The sequence below is a fragment of the Ictalurus punctatus genome, chromosome 3 (assembly GCF_001660625.3).
Source record: "Ictalurus punctatus breed USDA103 chromosome 3, Coco_2.0, whole genome shotgun sequence".
NCBI classification, from domain to species: domain Eukaryota; kingdom Metazoa; phylum Chordata; class Actinopteri; order Siluriformes; family Ictaluridae; genus Ictalurus; species Ictalurus punctatus.
Window position 1 is genome coordinate 7,836,635 of NC_030418.2, and position 22,516 is coordinate 7,859,150.

A 22,516-nucleotide genomic window follows, 5' to 3' on the forward strand; every position below is an offset into this window, starting at 1 on the left:
ATGTTAAGAGGAAGAAACCTTGAGAGGAACCAGACTCAGAAGGGAACCCATCCTCATCTGGGTAACAGCAGATAGTGTGAAAAAGTTCATTATGAATTTAGATGAAGTCTGTTTGGCCTTGAAGCAGCCGTAGTCCCAGCAATCTGGAATTGGAGTAGATGAGAGCTCCATCCTGAGGTAGGACATCCGAAACGGATCAGGCAGGTCCGGAGAGCAGAAAGGATCAGGATCTCTAGTATCTCCATAAAATCGTGTGTGGCTCGACAGAAGAAGAGCGGGAGAGAAGAGATTGTTAGGATTGTTCTTAGCGTAACAGAAAGTTTAGTCATGGTAGGCTTGAGTAAACAAATACATTTTAAGCCTAGACTTAAACACTGCATTCTGGACTAACTGGAGTTTGTTTATGCTCCTACTGGAACATCCAGACAGTAAGACATTACAGTAATCTAGTCTAGAGGTGACGAATGCATGAGCTAATATTTCTGCATCACGTAGTGACAATATATTTCTTATCTTAGAAATATTTTGAAATGAGATGAAAGAAGGCTATCCTAGTAATATTATCTACATGAGCATCAAATGATAGGCTGGAGTCAATAATCACACCAAGGTCTTTTACTGCTGCACATGATGAAACAGAAAGGCCATCCAGAGTAACTATGTAATCAGAAAGCTTACTTCTAGCTACACGTGGTCCTAACACAAGTACTTCTGTCTTATCAGAATTAAGTAAAAGGAAGTTAGCATCTAACATCTAATGTCCTTTACACAATCCTCAACTTTACTAAGCTGCTGTCTGACCTCTGGCTTCACTGAAACATACAACTGTGTACCATCAGCATAACAGTGGAAGCTGATTCCATGTTTAGGAATAATTTGACCTAGAAGTAGCATATATAAAGTAAAAAGCAGTGGGCCTAAAACAGAACCTTGTGGAACACAAGGTTTAACCTCGGTATGCGTGGAGAAGTCTCCATTTACATCTACGAACTGATAACGATCGGTCAAATAGGACCTGAGCCAGGAGAGGACTGTTCCCTTAATACCAACAACATTTTCTAATTTATCAAGGAGAATAGTATGATCTATAGTATCAACAGCTGCACTAAGGTCAAGCAACACAAGCAGCGAGACACAACCCTGATCAGAGGCCAGTAGTAGGTCATTTACTACTTTAACTAACGCTGTCTCTGTGCTATGATGAGGTCTAAATCCTGACTAATACATTCATACACTAATACATAATCACCGACGATTAATGCTTTATCTACAGAAGCAACCAGGTTTGAGATTCACTAAGAAATTCAGTATATGGCCCTGGGGGTCTATAAATAATAATTAGAGGAATTGAGTTATTTTTTGTGGCTACATAAGTTATACTGGTATAAAGAATTACAACATAATAAAATTTATGACTAGGTTTTTGTGTGACGCCTAGATTTTGACTATGGATGAGACCAGCACCTCCTCCTCTACCAGTTGAACGAGGCTGATGTATATAACTGTATTCAGGAGGACTGCATTCATTTAATGCTATGTACTCGTTTGGTTTAATCCAAGGTAAAAAAAATTAAGTTACATTCCTGATCAGTAATGATTTCGTTAACAAAACAAGAGCCTTAGACGCAAGAGATCTAATGTTCAATAGTCCTAACTTCAGATTAAAGGTGCTGGATGTGCATTCAGTGTGATTTAATTTTATGTTAATTAGGTTACTAAAACAAACTTTCCGAAATTTTCTATGTATTTGTATAGCTCGGGGAACAGACACAGTCTCTATAGTATGTACTACAGGTGTTGAACTATTAATTGAACATTTCTTATGATTAATGTTGTTATTGTAGGAAGATGTACTTACAGTAGGCAGTCACTTGGTGTGTAGCGTCTTGGAGATGTTGTCTGACAGCAGTTCCGCTCTGAGGCTGCTGGGGTGCAGGCCATCAGGACGGAACAACCTAGGACGCTCCCAGAACAGATTCCAGTTATTAACAAACAGCAGATTCTGTTCATTACACCAAGAAACTAACTAGTCATTTAAAGCAAGAAGTCTACTGAACTTTTCAGCTCAACGTCTGTATGTGGGAAGAGGTCCAGAGACGATGATCTTCACGGTGGGTGATCTGCCTCGTACCGTCTCGATCAGGCTGGCGAAGTCCCTCTTCAGAACCTCCGTCTGTCACAGCCTGATGTCGTTTTCCCCCACGTGCAGCACAACCGCTCCAAGGCACTCGTCCTTCTTCAGGATCCCGGATACCTGCGCAGCGACATCAAGGACACGAGCACCAGAAAAACAATGTGTGTGCACCTTACCCTTTGTTGAAGCGACGCGGACATTTCGCACAATGGAGTCCCCGACGATCACAGCGTTTGGTCTGGTCTGACGGAGAGGGGCGAAGCGGTTCGTAGTTGGGATCTCAAACACCGGAGGTGGAGACCTCGGAGTGACTGAGACCTCGGCTGGAAAAGTCTTGGGTGCACGGTCCCTGCACAAAGAGAAACACACGGCGTAGAGGGGCTGGGAGTGGTACTACCACGCTGTGTGCTTACCTTGGATGTGTAGGCAGAAGCACAAGATGTTTCCAGTAATCTAATGACTTTTTATGATGACAGTAATGTAATGCATTACATTTTAAATGTATGTAATTTGATTAGTTACTGATGTCAATAAAATTGTTACTTGCATTACAAATTTATTGTTAAGAAAACAATATTAAGTGAAATGTATTTTTAAAATAAATCCCTTTTATCCCTGAATAATTCTCCACTTGGAGCGGTTTGTCGCTACGTAACTGAATGGTGTTGTAATATTATATCTTCAGTGAATGGAGGCGAGACCAATCAGAAAGGGTTTACAGTAAAATATGTGGAAATACTCGTGTCTTATTGGCTGACAGTTCTCAAGTCTGCCAAACGCTAGCTCACAGTCAGTGTGGTCAGTGAAAAATTGATATACGCAAATTTTTTTAAACTAGTAAATGGGTTGAAACTGAAACAGTAATATCCTCTGATGCTGAGCATGAAAACAAGGTGTGTAAATGTCTACATGAGTTCCAGTTTACATGTACATGATATGGAAATAACATGTGCTTTGCATGGCACTGTAGCAGCTAAACCCAGACAATGATAGCTTAGCTGTGCCTTGCCTTGGCTATTGACACCAAACCAGTCTAGTTAGAAAAGTTTTATGTTTTATCAGTCTGGTAGTCCTACAAACAGTGACAACACCCGAGACAACTTTTTCTGTGCATGTGCAATAAAATTAATGACAGAACGATGAGTTTCATTTTGTAGTGTATTTTTTGTAAGTTTTTGGTTTTGAAACTAATGTAAATGTAAAGTAATTGATAATCTGATTACTTTTTACATGCAGTAATCAGTAATGTATTCAGATTACAATTTTAAAGTAGTAATTAGTAATCTGTAGTGTATTACATTTTTGAGTAATTTACCCAACGTTGCATGATACCGAGATACTACTTGGAATCGTGACACTTCAGCTGGTATAGTATCGTAAGACATGTTTATGGTACCGGGACAACCCTACTTGGTAGAGGAAATGGCAGTGCTACCAAAGTTTTCATAAAAATGATTCATCTGTTTACGTCTGATTAGGGCTGGGCAATATGGACCAAAAATCATATCTTGGTATTTTTAGGCTGAATGGCGATTAAGCGATATATATCTCGGTATTTTCTATAAGCTGAGCGAAATGTTCAGTTGTAAGTTAAAGTTACGAGCGCTTTTATTAAAACAGACTGGGATCAAAGAAAAATGCAGGGTTTCCTTCCTTGTTTGAAAATACACAGCTGCACAATATATCTGTATATATGTAAATGCAAAAATTCTATAAAAGAAATAGCCTATTTTTAATAGAAATAGGCCTATCTCTCTGTCTGAGAATGCTCCTTCAGTTGTTTACAACAATAAGTCCAGACTGATTAAAATAAACTATAATTTCAGATTTTCCTTTTCTCTAACAGGGAGCATATCTTTAGCGATGTGGGAGGCCACCGTCTTAGTTATATCACGCCACTTGGCACGTTTCTATTCATAACCCATAGCGCAGGTAAATGAAGATTGCAACGTGGTTTGTTTGAGGGCAGAAGACTTCTCAGGCTGTGAAGGCTTCATATCCGGGGTTACAGCAGCAGCAGCAGCGCAGAGTTTAACACCCTCTTCGTACTGCAGTCTAAGCCCTAAATGCTTTAATAAGCCTCCCAGTGAAGCGTGTTAGTAGGAAGTTAATGTACTTCAGTAAACCAGGCGTGATGTGAACGCTACTCCTGCACGTTGCAGCGCTATGCTCCGCTGATCTGTGGAGGTTTTTAAACTAGCTGGATGAGGGAAGTTCTAGCGCTAGAGCTGTGGTGAGGTTTTTGTGTTTCTGATCAGGCTGAAACTAGGACTTTTTGTAGCTTTTACTTATCATTATTAAATTGTAGTTAGTCATGTATCCCGTTTATTTCTTATTTCTTGTAAAATGCTTATTTATCCTTAATGGTTAGCACGTTTGCCTCACACCTCCAGGGTCTGGGGTTTGAGTCCCGCCGGGGCCCTGTGTGCGCGGAGTTTGAATGTTCTCCCCGTGCTGTGGGGGTTTCCTCCGGGTACTCCAGTTTCCTCCCCCAGTCCAAAGACATGCATGGTAGGCTGATTGGCGTCTCCAAAGTGTCTGTAGTGTATGAATGGGTGTGTGAATGGGTGTGTGATTGTGCCCTGCGATGGACTGGCACCCTGACCAGGGTGTACCCCGCCTTGTGCCCGATGCTTCCTGGGATAGGCTGCAGGTTCCCCATGACCCTGAAAAGGAGTAAGCGGTAGAAGATGGATGGATGGAGTCATGTATGCTGCATATTTCTTAATTCTTGTAAAATGCTTTTTTAATAACAGATCCTTAGTAGTATTATTATTTAAAAAAAAAAAAAAACATTTTATATCGTATTACCAGGAAGCTTTAAAGCTTCATCTTAGATTTAGGACTTTTTATAGGTGATTGAACAGGCGCACAGTTGCTTAGTGGTTAGCACGTTCGCCTCACACCTCCGGGGTGTGAGCATTTTATATGAAATACCTTGAAGAAGATTGTAACCTGTAAACTTTACAAAGCGGAGCTTGTGTAGGACGGAAGCACGACAGTGATGCACGAGCACAAACTTCTGTTTATATCCAAAATGCTCCACTGTGTGCAAGGGGTTGAGGAGTTGCTTAAAAGCTACCGTAAGTTATATAATTTATTATACCATGAGTGAGATATTATTAACAAGGCCGTGTTGCTCCTCACTGACAGTATAGACGCGGTGATAAACAGTGGGAGCGCAAGTAAAATCTGTAATGTCTAATAAAACCACTACGCTCAAAGTAAACATAAAGTAAAACAATAGGTGAGTAACAGAAACCATACGGTACAGTGAAAGTGAGATTTTATTATTAATTTAGGAGTGTAGTTTAATTATCAGTGCTTCTTTTATGCATCCACAAAAAATAATGTATAAATAGCTCATTTTCTATCTGATTAGTCAAAAAATAATAATCCACATAATCGATTAAACGATTATGAACGTAATCTATAGTTGTAGCCCTAATTATTATCGTTATTATTGTTATGACTATTATTATATCAAGTGTATAAATTATGCAGTTTATTAATATACTATGTGATGAATAGTATAGTCTTATTTACTATCTGATTAGTTGAAACTAACCAAAGAAACTCCCAGACAAAAGCTAAATGAAACAGTTTGCTATAAAGGTGTTTACTGTGTATAAAGTTTTTTACTATGGCTGCTTCCTTATACCAGAGATAACATTTGTTTTTTATGATCTAGGAACAAATCTAAAAGTCATTCTGTTTAAGAGAGACAAGACTTATAAAAAGTAAAATATTTAAGATCATTAACTCCACTCTATAAGATACAGGAGACTTAATCAAGTGGTGTAAGATTCAGTGTAACGTGATCACTCATTCTCGCAGCAGGCAGATTACTGAAGAGAACAGACTTCTTTAATTCCACTGTTTTCTTCCTTCTTTTTTTAAGGAACCGTAACAGATTTGAATCCGGAGGCAGCCGTCGACTTCATAAAGTTAACGTTACTGTAATAACAAAACGAATTTTATATAGAAAGTAACCGGAGCATGTTTGCACACTTTGTTCCAGATGATTCCTCTGTTTGGGAAGCAGAATACTTTTGCTTTTTATTTGTCTCAATGTTCAGATAAGAAGTAGACAAACGGCGAGCAACGTAATCAATATGAAAAGTAAAGTCCACGTAACAGGGATCAAAGAGCAAACCAGTTAACCAACCCCCGCCACACACACACACACACACACACACTCACACACTATCATCACCCATCAAACTGAAAGGAAAGAGCTGAAGCTAGAGCTTTAACCATGTAGAAATGTTTACGGTGAGTGCAGGGTTGTTGTCAGCCCCAATAGATACAGTTTTAAAAACAATCATAAAGACTTTGTTTCAGAAGTAATGAACTGGTTTCTTTGGCTTTCTGAAAAGAAACACCCACATTGGTTTTTACCAAAATGTATATCCAAGCTAAAGTGTAAATTTTCACTTCTCTATTATTCACATTGTTTACATAGGGATTTTCCCCTCTTTTTTTCAGTTAAAACGTTTGCTTAATGAGCTCACGTTAAGCTTCCATGAATAAAAGCTACCTACTTATTAAACACCATGATTCAGGGATTACTGTTACGCGGCGCTGTCTGATCGATCCACTGTCGAGCTGTTAAGCTTAATATGGACGTGGGACTAACAACAGAACTCAACATATATTGCTTGTAAAGCTTCAGTGAGGTCATGTTATTCTTCAAGAGGTGATCTATGTGGGTGTGAACTGTTTGAAGAAGCTTAGGAAGGGCGACATTTGAAAAGTAGCACCGACTAGGAAGTGCAGAACACAGCTCCAAATGAAATAAGATTCCAACATCCTCAACACGCAAGAATGGATGGTGATCTAGTAGAGTAAATGCTTACTGCCGGCGTTGCTATCCAAGATCGCAGAGTCTGTTAGCTTTTGATACTCACCGTATTCAGTTGCATGATTTATTCTTAAGTGTCGTGTCAGGCTAGCGGTGTTAATTCTTTGCATTGTATTTAGCGTCTGCTTGGGCTGGACAGATTGATAATTGCGTCATTGAGCGGTTTGCTGTATCAGCTAGGTAAAAACAACATTGCCGATCAGACCGAAAATCAACGGATCTCAATCTTTGACCGATTGATTCCTACACTAGTGGCCTTTTGTAAATCAGCTTGAATAAGCTAAAGCTGTTATTTATTGGTGTTTATTATATATAGTGGATGTGAGATAATGAGCAATGTCCCATCAGCACCACTGTTAGCATTGACTCATTGGTGAGTTTCACTGCTTATTTATGTTAAGCAATGAGTGATAGGATTGGGAAATATTTACTTTTACCTGCTCTTGATTAACCTAAAAAAAAAAAAATCACGATTAACCCTTTAATGAACCAGAGATGATGACAGCAAAGTGAGCTTTTCCACCATTTCAGGTTTAAGGAGAATAGGAAAGAGTGTAATATTATCACCAGCTATACAGTCGGGAACTGCTTGCTGGCAGCGGCAATCACGAGAGCTCAGCTGGACGATGGATTCGGCAGTAATCCACAGTAAACTGTTGAAAATGTCCATTTTCAAATCCGTTTACAAATCTACAAGTCTAATGTTCACATGGCCGACATTTACACGAGTTGAATTCGTGCCGACTGCTTAAAAATTAAACCACCATGTCTAATATTTTTCTCATTATCATCACCATTAATGTTATTTGTAAAGTGTTAGATTTGTCAGTTTGTTGTAGGTCTATTTAATCTTTTTTTATGTAGTTGTAATGTTAACTATATACTTGTCTAATGTATAATTCGAAAAGCTAATTCAAACATGAGGAACTTAAAACATTTTCCATTGGAATTTACCATTGAGGGGTAAAAAAAACAAACAAACTAGTGGGCGCTGCGAGTCCAGCTCGAGAGCGTGTCAGATGGCGGGAAGGGGGCGGGGCTTCCAGGTGGTGTCAGCTACTGTGCGTTCAAGTCGTCCTGGGTACTTGGGAAGTCCTAATTACAATGTCCAGTGCGTTCAAGTCACTTGGTCGGAGCAAGATGATGGTGTACCTTCTCTTAATTAACTACAGGACATACAGCAAGGTTTTTTAACTTCATTAAAAAAATGAAGAACAAACTATGCGCATCAGGTGTGTTTAGCTTTTATAAAATATTTTTAATCAAAAGAGGAAGCCACTGTAAACTACATATCATAATTGTACAATGCTATCATATTTTGTGCAGGAAATTAGCTTAATAATAATATTAAACATGATTAACTGAAATCTGCTTCTGAGACGATTAAACATTCGATTTCAGCAAGTTTATCGTCAACTATAGACATTGTATCCGTCGATTCCACCATGTGTTCTTACTGTCACGCGCCCAACTCGGAAACTCCGAGCTCAAAGAAAATCCAGTTTCCCACTTGCCGTTACGACTTTGTGGTGCCATTCATGTGCGTTCAAATCATAAATGCGATCTTATGCAACATGACTCGAACACACCAGTAATATCGGAGAGTTCAAACCACATGCGCAGCCGCATCCACATGCGCAGATTGATATGCCGCTTAGCTTGTCGTATTTAACTGAGGAGACAAAGAATGTGCTCTTTCCGTTTGGTTCGTCAACTGACTGGACTTCCCTAAGTTAGTGACTCTAATTATTTATTTATCTATAATTATTATAAATTACTATTTATTTTAGGTTCAGGATACGTCACTTTTTAGGATTTTCTACTGGAAGTCCCTTTTCAGCACTTCAATATGAATGAGGTCATGTGTGTTTCCTGAACGGTCTCGTTTTAGTTCAGATGGAGAGGAGACACCTGACATTCTGCTGTAAGAACTGCGATTCATTGTTCTCTCAATGTTTTTAAGTGTCCAAGGCCCTGAGGCAGCAAAGCAAGCTCCTACAACTATATTCTCGCTATAGTCTTCAGAGTAGGACAGGGTGTGGATGTTAGCCTGGCCTTTTTTTTTTTTTAACCATAAACAGCATGTACCGATACGTTTAACTTTTTCTTTTCAATTCACAAAGGTTGTGTAACATTGGTGCATCTGTTTGATTCAACCTTAGCAAACTTGTGACAGCAGGCAGTGTCTGTGTTGTTTTTCTGCTTTCTTTTTTTTTCTTTTTTTGAAAGCAGTGAGTATATGTAAGTGCGATAATCCACGGTCAAGTGTGCGTTACACGATTTTAATGCACGGCGTGAAGGAAAAGAACCACCCGACGTGAAGTCGCGTTAAAATCGTCTAACACGCACCTAGCCGTGGATTATCCCACTTTTTCCATGGTCACTTGCCAGCATTGATGATTGAAAGCTGTTGTTGATGTTTGCAGTGCAAAATTTGACTGAAAGGATCAAAATAACAGTTAATTTTCATTACTTATTTTATATTTGGGTCATTAGATCTAGGATTCTGCCCGCTCTAAATCATACAACGAGATAAAGTAGTGTCATTTATTTGAATGAATTATAACAAATAGTTATTAGAGAGTGCGCGAGAGAGGGATTGCGCATGAGTGAATTACCTGTGTCTGTGCCGCGCCTCTACTAATAATGAAGCTGTGAGTTTAACTACAGTATGCAGCTGTAACTGTATGTTATGATGGTTACAGTTGTTTATAGGTAGTGCATTAATTTAGAATGGTGATTAAACTGACTGGAACGACCTGTGTATTGAACGGTTTGAGCACACACCTTCCAGCCAATCAGAATTTGAGTATTCAGACAGACCCCGGTATAAATATTAATATACCCTGCAGATCCATTCTTCTATTTCAGCAGCTGATCGTCGTGTATGCTGTATAATCCCAGATAGATGCGGCGCTCTGTCTTGGAGACGAGCAACATCAAGATCACGTATTAGACTTTTGGGAGAATAACGTTTGCTCATTTTCGTGAGGGGTGCCAATAATTATGGAGGACATTGGAACAGAGTGAATACTGAAACCTATACACAAATGTTTCGTTTTGCTTGTTAAATACTTTAGATACTTCACGATATGTTGGAAAACTCGACCTGAAACCTTATACACAACCTTTATACTGAAACTGTTCGGATATTGCCGTTTATTTACGCTATATCGCTAGAGTGAAGCCGGGTTCACACTGTGCGATTTTGGCCACGATTTGCTCGTCTGAATCCTAAAAGATCCCTATAATCCCAAAATCTGTAGTCTTTGATCACTAGTTTGACATGTTCCCCGACAGACGATTAATGGCCGTTGCGATCAAATTTTTCCTCCGATTAAATTCTGGCACTGTCAGAAGATTTGAGGCACAGTCCTGTAGTGTGGCTTCTCTTACTCAGTACGAGTCTTCTTGCATGCGTCCATTTTTTTTGACTGTCGTACAACTGAGATCCTACAGTGTGACATTAATGACAACTGAGATCCTACAGTGTGACATTAATGACAACTGAGATCCTACAGTATAACATGGCTTACAGCGGGGATCATGTTCGTACAGTCCAACAAGCAGCAGTTGCAAAGGACTATTAAAAATCGCACAGTGTGCACCCGGCTTAAGTTAGTAAACTAACATGTTTGCCAGGCTGAACAAAATACACAGTTTAGACAATAAACATAGATCACGTAATAAAATACAAACACCCCAAGCGAACAGATGCGATCGTTTTGTTCTTTACATTATCAAATGTTCTTCCACTAGCTTCCTTGGCCAGAGATGGCAAAATCTCTCAAATTGTTATACGCAGTAGTGGCTTTAAGTCTTTGGCTAACTTGAGGCTTAAAGCTGTATCTGGACTGGATTAGCTTTACACAAGGAGGTGGGGTAATACAGTTATCACTGGAGTAATTCTGGGATTTTAGTCACCTCCGAATCCGTCCCCTAATTATAGGATAGGTCATGTCTGTATAAACTAGGTTAAATAAATAATCTGAGGATTTGTCTGTGATAGATGAACGGATCTAGTTACATAAAAAGGTAAGCTTGGCGAGTAGATAGAAAGCTAGCCAAAAATGTATTCGTTTGTTCCTGTGATGATGTTCAGTAATATAAAGCTGTGTACAACACCTGTCGGAACAAATTATTTAATTCACGCATCAACCTGCCGGTCGATCTAGTTATGGTAACATTAACGTTATCCTGGCAGATACACTAGGCTAGTTACACTTCACTGGCTAGTTTTAGCTCACAAGTAACGCCATTATAAACTTTTGTTTATGTTTATAAAGCTTGATAAAGTGATTCTGCTGTTGAATTATCTGACTGTACATGACCTAATGTTTTTTATCCTTTAATTGCCACTGCTTTGTTTTGCTCTCTGATGTAAATATCGGCGAATGTTGGTTTCTTCTGTTTTTGTGTACATCTCCGACTAAATAGTTTCAGAAATTAAAACGAAGATAAAACAAGTATTAAAACCTGAAGGATAATGCTATTTATTGAAGCAAAAAAGTTATCCAATACTAACTGAGCCTGTGTGAAAATGTATTTGCCCTCATAGTTACTAATTACCCCAGTCTTTGAACCTGCATTCATAATGGGGTTCAGCTGGACTAGACGTAAACAGGCCTGATTCGAGGAACAGTTTTGTTATTTAATATGCTGCCGTTGCTTAAGTATATCCACTTCAAATTTACACACATAATGTTATCCACTTTGTGCTTATAAATATGAACAAAAACACTTGCTTTTAGCTTTTGGTCATAAGTTATGGTCAAACAGGTCGATAAAATGTCCCGTAGAGAGAGCCCCAGGGAATGCATATCCTGTCCAGATTGACATACTTGTAAAGAGTCTATCGTGTTATGCAGGCAAAGAGGATTCCTCTTTTCTGTTGTCTCCTGTTGAAACCAAACCGAAACCCATATCTATTGTTTATAAAACAGAGAACAATAACATGTAGACCACATTTCACAAGATATTTTAGAGAAGTAATGTTTCCAGGGTTTTTGTTTTTTGTTTTGTTTTGTTATCGAGTTGCTAGTACAGGTATAACCTGCATTCATATTATGGTCATGTGACCTGCTAATGATCCAGCATGACCTGTGCAGCCATAAACCCTCCTGCAACAAGCGGTAATAATAAAGGGCAAAACAATCAGATATGAGATGCAAGTATGATTTATCCAGAGATCACTTATCCTCTGAACAGAATTACTACAGACATCCTCCAGCAACAACACTCACACATGTCCGGAAAACTTATCCCGTCTTAATGGTACGTCAGAGCTACTTGCAAATTCTCCAAAAGCATACTTGTGGGTTTTTTTTTTCTTCTCTTGCTAAGCATTTTTAGGCCCATGCTAGTCTACTCTGAAGGTTGCTTGCAGTGAGCAGGCTTTATTGATATGTTGATCAGAACTGGAGCAGAAGGTGGACAGCAGCTCATCAATGGCACACTGCTGCTCTTGAAATGTCTATCCACTTCAAATTTACACACATAATGTCATTTTTCTTTGCATGTATAAATATGAACAGAAAAGTATATGAAAAAGAAATGTTACAGACAAACTCATTAGGGAAAAATTTATGCAGCCACCACAAATGATCAACTTTAGTACATAGCTGTTGTGGACATTTACAGATTCGAGTCCATACAGGATTTCGCTGAGGTGTTTTTTTTTTTTTTTTTTTTTTTTTACGATTGTTGCAGCCAAAAATGCTTGATGTAGCTGCAGCTTTCTAAAAAATTTCTGATTCAACTTTCTGAGGGTTTTTTTGGCCGAAAATCTACTTGAATTGGCGAAGTTTCAATTGCACGAAATTGTTTTGCAGGGTCTTTCTCTGTGATATTTGTTATATTTTGACTAAATGCTCGTTGTGATGATGTCACATGACACGTCTTCGCCCAAATCCACGGAAAATCTGAAGTAATTTTGAAAAATCGCAAGCTTCTGCGAATATCGCCGAGTTTCCTTGATTTAGCGTTTATTTCTGTGATTGCAAAATCACTAAATACTGGAGCGACTGTGCCTGCAGTAAGAAGTAATTAGTTTCTGCAGTGTTATAGTTCAGTTTAGGCTCATTCCTCTTGCAGATCATCTTCAATGTCCCGAGGTTGTGAGGATCTCTCTGATAGACTCAAATTCAAAACCATCCATAGTATTTAAATGGAATTCAAGTCAGGAGATTATTTAGGCCATGCAAGTCCTTCTTGAGTAATTTTGGATGTTTGTTTGGGGTCTTTTGTCTTGTTGAAGTGTTCATCTTCTCCCTAGATTCAGTTTCTTGACCCATGAGATTAAATTATCCTCTAATGTTTTCTAGTACATCGCTCCATTCATATTTCCTTCTATGACGTGTGATGCTCTAGTTTCAGTTATCATGATACTTCACTGTGGGTATGGTGTTTTTGGGATCATACTTGCAACCCTTCTTTCTTCAAACATTAAAAGCTGAATTCATGCCAGAGAGTTCTATTTTTCTACATGTTTTATCGGACCAGTGTATATTGTTCCCAGAGATGATTGTGGTGCAGTTTATTGATAATTGTTCACTGTGTAATAGTTGTTCCTGCTGCTTTCAAGTCGTCCTGCAACTCTTTTCTAGTGACTGCTGCTTTCTCTCTTCCCTTCCTTATCATTTAGTCTGAGCACACATTGTGAAATCTCGTGTGGCGTATCAGTTGTGGTTCCTTGAACTTTCCACCTGCCTGTAAATAAACCAGTTGTACTGATGGTGATGTTTAAGGTCTTTTCTACACTTTAGGGAGTGGTGTTGAAAATTCTACCAACATGATTGCTACTTGTTGCGTGAAATCTTCCCAACCAGTGTCTTTTATAATGACACCAGGTACAATTTGCATGAAAACATTTTCATCTAGAACTTGATTTATTTTTGATCTACTGATAGAGTCTTTATTGGTCACATATACATTATAGCACAGTGTGTTTCTTTTCTTCTCATACCCCAGCATGTTAGGAAGTTGGGGTCAGAGCGCAGGGTCAGCTATGATACAGCACCCCTGGAGCAGAGAGGGTTAAAAGCCTTGCTCAAGGACCCAACAGTGGCAGCTTGGCAGTGCTGGGGCTTGAACTCCCGACCTTCAAATCAGTAACCCAGAGCCTTAACCACTAAGCCACCACTGCCCTTTACATATATACTTTCCCCATATCACATTAGTTTTTCATGCTTATGAACACATTTTTATTTTTTCATTAGTACAAAGTCAAAAGATATTATGTGTAAATTTGAAATGGATATGTTAACAGGAAGTATTTTAGATAACAAACCAAAATGCGTCTGAATGCTTATTTCCCCTCACTGTGCAACTGCACAGACGTCATTTATCAATTTGCATTAAGCAAGTTTAGCAAAAACAGTGAAATATGTGTGCAATAGATTTAAACTTGACACATTTTCAAATCCCCTTCTTCTCAGTTTCAACCGATTCCGATATAAAAACCAAAATTTTCGATATTTTCAGACATCACATTATCACACTGTAGCTGTTAGCTAATAATATGGTTTGGAGACATGAATAACAAAAATTAACTATGCCAAATTGTTTATTTATGGCAGTTGTGCTTAATTATTTAGTGTGAATAATTAGCTGTCAGCTGCTTGACTGGTGTCTACAGGAATGTCGTAGTAGGGCTGGCCGATATATCGATATAATATTAATATCGTGATAAATGATTACACGGTACACTTTTCTCTGATATCGTTGGTATGGCGATGTATTGTTTACGTTGTAATAATTGCAAATTAAATGGATGCAGTTGACTTTATATAATTTGTTTTCAAACTTAATTTTTGTCTTTGTTGGCATTAAAGAAAAGTTTGTTTAAAGTTGAATGTTTTTGTTTGTTTGTTTGTTTATTTTACTACTGTTTTGCAGACAGTTTGTAAGCTAAATTATACATCATGATAAACATCATGTATCGTAGAAATGTCCTGAGGTATCATGATATGTTATCTTTGTCATATCGCCCAGCCCTATGAAGTATATCACTTGATATTCTGCATGACAGACTCGCAGTACGGGAAAAAAAATAAATAAATAGATGAAAGACATTCTGTTTGAGTGCCTGTATTTGAATTATTGAAATTTCATTGATTTCATATGAAGTTTCTGAAAGTTTACAAAAGCCCTGTAAACCTCTTTCTGTCAGTTTACTTACTAACCACATGGAAAAAAGCTGACATTATTAGTTAGCAGAAATTTTTTTTAGCTTCATAAAATCTTTATTGGTGCCATCATTTGTTACATTGTTCAGTGTACTTCGTACATACTGTATCCTTCAACCAGTGTCAGCTCCATCCATTATTCATTATCTTCAAATAGCATTATATTAAAGCATCACTAATTCATGTGTATGCTGGTTCCTTGGAATTGGATATAGTGAGTAACTTTATATCTTTCTAACAGCTCACCCTCTGGCCTACTGAAGACCAATAATAATATTTTAATCCTGTTTTTGTAGTATTTCTCAACAAGATTTGCAAAAAATAATAATAATAATAATAAATGAAAATAAATATGTATTTCAATTACACTGCCCTCCACTAATATTGGCACCCTTGGTAAATTTGAGCAAAGAAGGCTGTGAAAAATTGTCTTTATTGTTTAACCTTTTGACCTTATGTTAACAAAAAATACTCTGCTCTCATGAATATCAAACAATTGCAAACAACACTGGTTTATTAAAAGTTTATCTTTGTTAAATATAGGTGTGCAACAATTATTGGCACCCTTTTTTAGTCAATATTTTGTGCTACCTCCCTTTGCCAAGATAACAGTTCTGAGTCTTCTCCTATAATGCCTGATGAGGTTGGAGAATACGTGGCAAGGGATCTGAGACCATTCCTCCATACAGAATCTGTCCAGCTCCTTCAAATTTCTTCTCTTCAGTTCATCCCACAGGATTTCTATGTGTTTCAAGTCAGGATTTCTAGGGGTTTCAACTCTGCTTTCTGGCAGAGGCAGTCAGGTTTTTATTTGCAATTGTTTGATAAAAAGATTTTTGAGCCAAAGATCAAAAGGTTAAACAATAAATACAATTTCGCACAGCCTTCTTTTCTCATATTTACCAAGGATGCCAATATAAGTGGAGGGCACTGTATTATCAAAAATGGGTCGTGCAAGTCAGTGGTGTAGTCAGGAGGTCATTTCAGCGGGATGATATGAAATATACTAAATAAAAACAAGGGCACATGATCCGTACAGTAAAATTGATAAGGGTGTGACACACTCGTGTGTTTTAGGTGGATGCCAGACAGTAGTACTGTGGGAGTACTGATGACACGGGTTTATTTAATCTTTTAAGGCAAGATCTACCATCAACCAATCTCACTATATTAATAACGTGACCATAAAACACCATTATGACAATTCCACTGAAAATTATTCAAATAAATGCTAATAATTCAGGGGTTGGGGGTGTCTAGATTTTTTTTTTTAAATGCTTGATTCTGAGTGTTAATCCCAGCAGCTAGCTGCCTATAAAACATTTTTAAACAAGCTAACATTTGACCTTCAGGGTGGTTAAATATGGAATCATACTGATGACTCTGTTTATTGTTTATGGTTATCATTACAGCGTAAGCACTGTCTGAGCCGTGATGTTATAGGAAAAATAATGCACACCTTCCAGCCAATCAGATTTGAGCAGTTAACCAGGTGGTGGTATAAGGGAAAATGAAAGTTCCGCACAGTAGTTCTGGCTGTAATGTGAACAATAGATTAATATTAATGCGCTCGTTCTAGTACGTTATTGTTTCTATAGTAACAGCTCATACACAGGGACTTGTACAGCGAGCACTTCACATAATCTGAATCATAATCACATAAGATGAATAATAAACGGATTTTTTTTTTAACAAAGTAAAAGCAATAATCGTTGATATGGGCACGTTTTTAGGTGGTATTTTATTTAATGTTTATGGAAGGAGTCTCAGTTGTATGAGCTTTATAACAATCAAGGTTTCCCAGCACAGGAAATTCCTCAGGACAGAGGAGATTACGCTTTCTGGTTCCTCTGTAAAATGACGGGATGTGTTTTGTGTTGTTTTTGTTTTTTTACAGAGAGAGAGAGCGCGAGAAAGAGCGAGATCTGTCGTGTGTTATTCCTTACCTAAAATTTTTGTGCAGTATCTGTGCTATAATGATGTTCATAATGGGTATAAACATAAACAGGATAATAAGCCCCCCCCTCCAATTTCCACTTTATGGAAATCGTTGGCTTTTTTGACATATCTGGACAAGCAAACATTTGATCATCTTTGGGAAAAGAGCCTATACATGAAGAGCTGAGCTTTTACCCATAAAAGTCTAATTATACATCCCAACATTTTGTTTCTCTATATTTTAATTTTATGTATTTGTAATGGGTCTCCATGGCTGAGCAGCTGTACACAAGCTGTACCTAAGATCACTATGCTCAGAGCCAAGCATTGGCTGGAGTGGAGTAAAGTACGTCGACTCTGGAGCAGTGAAAACATGTTCTCTATCTCAGTCTGATGAATGAATCTGGGTTTGGCAGATGACAGGAGAACGCTACCTACTGGAATGTATAGTGCTAACAGTAAAATTGTTGGAGGGGGGATAATGGTCTGGGGCTGTCTTTCAGGGTTTGAGCCCCTTAGTTCCAGTAAAGGCTAATGCTAATGTTACAGCATACAAACATATTTTAGTCAACTTTGTTTCTACAGTTTGTGGAAGGCCCTTTCCTGTTCCAGTATGATTGTGCCCCTGTGCACAAAGTCAAGTCCATGAAGAAATGTTTTGATGAGTTTGGTGTGGATGAACTCGAGTGGCCTGCAAAGAGCCCTCACCTCAACCCCTCTGAACATCTTTGGGATGAATTGGAACATGGATTGTGAGCCAGGCCTTCTTGTCCAACATTACTGGACTTCAAAAATGATCTTTTGACAAAATGGGTGCAATAGACTCTCCAAAATCTTGTAGAAAGCTCAGATGAGGCTGTTATAGCTACAAAGGCGGTGCAACTCCATATTAATGCGTTTGGTTTTTGAGGTGGATCTTTCAACAATCTCATATATACGTGTGATGGTCAGGTGTCCACATACTTTTGGCCAACCTAACTGCATGTTTTTCAGAAGTGGAAGGAAAACCGAGAACTCTGAGGAAACCCACATTGACACAAGGGGAACATTTTATTATTATTTAATGTACTTGATGTAATGTTAGAGTTTCTGCAAGATAGCGCTTATTAGTTCAATTATTGTTTGGATGTCTGTTTTTTTATTTATTTAATTTTAACATCACACTTTACACTCACCGTCCATGCACATCTGGATAACTTATGTAGTTATCCAATCAGCCAATCATGTGGCAGCGTTACAGTGCATAATGTAATGCAGACACAGGTCAAGAGCTTAGATGGAACACCTTGTTGATGAGCGAGATCAGAGGAGAATGAGCAGACCGGTCTCAGCTGACTGGAAGGCTATAGTAAATCAAATAAACACTCTTTACAAATGTGGTGAGCTGAAAAGCATCTCAGAACACACAACACATCAAACCTTGAGGTGGATGAGCTACAACAGCAGAAGACCACATCAGGTTCGTCTCCTTTCAGCCAAGAACAAAAATCAGAGGATATCATGGGAATTTTTTTCTTGTTCCTAATCTTCAACTGTCCATTTTTAATGAGCCTGTGGCCATGAAATACCCAGGAGATTTCTGAAATACTCAAACCAGGCTTTCCGGTACCGACTTCCATGCCACGGTTAAAGTCACTGAGATCACATTTCTTCTTCATTCTGATGTTTGATGTGAACATTAACTGAAGCTCTTGACCTTTATCTGAATGTTTGTTTGTTTGTTTGTTTATTTGCAATGCGATAGTTCATTACACCGAAACCATTACCACACTTACTACAGGCTGTCAGTCTGCATGTCATGGTAGCATGCAACTCTCTATTCACCTGTGACTTCTTTGGGAACTATTTTCGTTGTTGGAGCTTTTTATTAATTTCTTGTTTGTAGACCTGGTGTATAAAAGCAATATTACACATGCAAACATGATGTGCTATATATACCCATTCAGTACAACTGCGTGTGTGTTATTCGTAATGCACACCCTTCAAATGTTTATCAGAATTGATGTCTTGTATTGGTATGTTCTCTGTCACAACCAAACCAAAATACCCTGTTATGAGCTACAGGTTCCTGGGCCACTACCAAGAGCAGCACGAATGCGGGCGCAGTTGCTGCTACACAAAACATTATTAAAAAAAAAAAAAGTGTGTGCTTAAAGACATTCTTGGAGTGCACGAAGACTGATGATTCATACTAAGTGATGAACTCTTACCTACATTAGCACGAGGTACATACTGTAGGAGTCTGCTGCTCACAGAATGACAACAGCTTTATTTTTCCTGTCACCGAATCATATTCTGACTGAGTGTTTACTCTTTAGATTATTCATACAGCTGCCCAAATTCCTGTTCTTAGGATTGTCAGTGATAAGATCTGCCTTATTAATTTATAAATGCGAATCCAGATGTATCAAACCCCTATTTGGATAAACGTGCAGGATAGAAAGTTTGTTGTTTCATGCATATACTGGTGGTGAGGGAAAGACGAACTGAACTGACTGACCTCCATTTGTCTATTGTTGAGCCTCCTTCTTGGCTGATGTCACACAGAGTGCTCAGTGTGTGTGTGAGTGAGAGAGAATAGTCTGAGCCTGTGAGGCTGTTCTTTACTGATCATACACATCTCCGCATGTAAGAGAGAACAGTTCTCAGTTGCCAACTGCAGCCTTTGTTTTGTTTTTGTTGCCATTACGTAATCTCTGAGTCACACCTGAGACTCGCAGTGTCCCGACTCTGTGAAGGATGTTTGTTGGAATCTGTGAGTATGAGGGAGTGCTCCAGCAAGTGGCTGAGAGACTGAGACATGCACGGAGAAATACTCATCCTCCCTTGGTGACTTGTAAGCTGTATTGAGTGGGTAGTCTGGTTAGGGTTTCTCCCATGACCCCCCACCACCCTTGGTTCTGCCCAGTTTCTGTTTTCTGATTATCTGTTTAGCTTAGCTGTTCTCTCGTTCCTCAGAATCACTCGTGTTCTCTCTAAACCTGTCTTTCCTGTCTTATGCATACCAAGGTGGTGCTATGTATTTTTCTGCTCTATTTATTTTGCCAGTAGAGCTGTTTTTGTATGTATATATATATATATATATATATATATATATATATATATATATATATATATATATATATATATATATATATATGAAAAAATAAGTACACATATTTGGGCAAGCAAACATTTGATCATCTTTGAAAACATGCCTATTAATGAAGGAAAAATAGATTTTCCATTCATTTATTCAGCAGAAATATCAATAGATAGGATATTCTTCTATGGAAAATGTAAGTACACCCTTGGCCTCAGAAGCTAGTATTGCTCCCTTTAACAGGAATAACTTCTTGTAGGTGTTTTGTATAAATGTCCACCAGTTGCTAGATATTCTGACCACTCTTCCATGCAATATTCTTTCAGTTGCACGAAGTTTGAGGGTTTTCTTGCATGTAGTTCCTGTTTCAAATCAAGTGTTTGCTTGTCCAAATATGTGTTTAAAAAAAAAAGCCAACGGGTTCCATGGGGTGTCCATCTTTATATATATGTATGTATGTATATGTAACTTTCTCTGTATAAGATATATACATTTGATGTATTTTTTTATATTTATATTATATTTTTTTCTGTCTCTCTGCAGGTGGTGTGTGATCCAGAATGAAGCTCTGGTGAAGGTTCTACTTGTGCATGATGCTGGGGTTGTTCGTGCTGATGATGGCTGTGTTGGGGGAGAGTCTGGCCTGCTCAGGCTCGGCAAACTGCACACCGGGCAAAAATGACTCCAAGGAGTGGTGCTATAAGGCAAGGATTAGCAGCACCGTGCTGCAGGGACTTCCATTCGGAGGAGTGCCCACTGTCCTCGCCCTCGACTTCATGTTCTTCCTGGTATGTCATGGCTTTGACTTGCAGTTGGTTAGAATGACTGAAAACACCTAGTATATCTACAGCTGAGGTTTACTTGTACTCTGCGGAAGTCTTAAAAATAAATAATTAAATAAGAGGGATCATAAAAATGGCATATCTGACCCCTTTCTAACAGTGGCTATATGATGCCACTGATCCATGTTTTCACCCTAAGGTCTACTTAACTTCAACCTAAATTCAAGAGCGAGAAGCGGGGCAGCTGAGGGAACTGGTGTTTATAACTGTAAACCAAAACTACAGTTAACAAAGAGACAATCATAGTACAGATAAAAACGTTAATAAATTATAGTCGTGACTCTAGTCAACTTTCAGTAGAACAGGCCACAACTCCTAGTGACACAAACGATTAAAAAACACTCCACGATACGGTTACATCCATTTACACACCTAAATCCTGATTGAATCTTAAAGGAAAACAATTAAAGCAAATGAAATTGCAGTTGGAAATTGATGCAGAAGACAAATGCACCCTCCCCAGTGTGTGTGTGTAAGAGAGTAAATGAGAGAGAGAGAGAGAGAGACCCTGCAATGCACCACCAAGTCAAAAGTTAGCACACAAAAGCTTAGCAGGAAGTCTCGATTACAGAACCGTTATAATGCTACACTGCCATAACATACACCTGCAAAACAAGTTCATTCCTTTATAACAGTTAGGGGTGTTTTTGTGTGTGTGTGTGTGTGTGTGTGTGTGTGTGTGTGTGTGTGTGTGTGTGTTCGTGTTCATCCAGGGGCTACTTTGTGTGTTCTCTTTCCTGAGGAAAGTAGCGTGGGATTATGGGCGTCTGGCGTTGGTCTCGGATGCAGACAGGTAAGAAAAATCAAGCTACAATGACCCATCTAATTCAGCATTAATTCTATTTCTCCGAGAAGGTCTGTCTGCTTCATATTGATGAGCAGCTGCCTTCTGCAGCTTCAGGTTTTTTTTTTTTTTTTTTTTTTACCACACTCTGACAATCTGAGGTTACACACATATACCAACCTGCTTTATCACATTTGTTGCAGTCTTTAACGTCAAAAGGTGCAGTTCCTATTTTGGTTCCAGCATGACCATACAACAAAACCCTCATCACCACCGTATTTTTAGATCATGGCTGCTTTAATTGAAAGATTTACACCGATCAGCTATAACATTAAACCACCTAGGTCCCCCATGTGCCTCCGAAATTTGAGCCACGGTCGCCTGTGACCCTGTCACCGGATCACTGGTTGTCCTTCATTGGACCACTTTTCCCACCCCACAGGGCCTGCCATTTTGGAGACGCTCTGACCCAGTTGTCACAGTTTGTCAAAGTTGCTCAGACCTTACACTTGCCCATGTTTCCTGCTTCCAACACATCAACTTTGAGAACTGAGAGTTCACTTGCTGCCAGTGTATCCCGACCCTTGACAGGTGCCACTGTAACGAGATAATCAGTGTTATTCACTTCACATGTCAGAGGTTTGAATGTTACGGCTGATCGGTGTATGTTTTATGTTGTTTACCTG

At 38.7% G+C, this 22,516-nt stretch overlaps 1 protein-coding gene across 1 annotated transcript in view; it reads left to right on the forward strand.

Annotated features, from left to right (window-relative positions):
- Nucleotides 1-22,516, forward strand: part of tmem63ba (transmembrane protein 63Ba) — a 51,480-nt gene that overhangs the window by 8,452 nt on the left and 20,512 nt on the right. Inside the window, exons 2-3 of the mRNA XM_017463713.3 lie at nucleotides 20,748-20,992; nucleotides 21,760-21,839. Of these exons, the coding sequence (XP_017319202.1) occupies nucleotides 20,795-20,992; nucleotides 21,760-21,839 (278 nt within the window). The 5' untranslated portion in view covers nucleotides 20,748-20,794. The remainder of the gene's footprint in view (nucleotides 1-20,747; nucleotides 20,993-21,759; nucleotides 21,840-22,516) is intronic.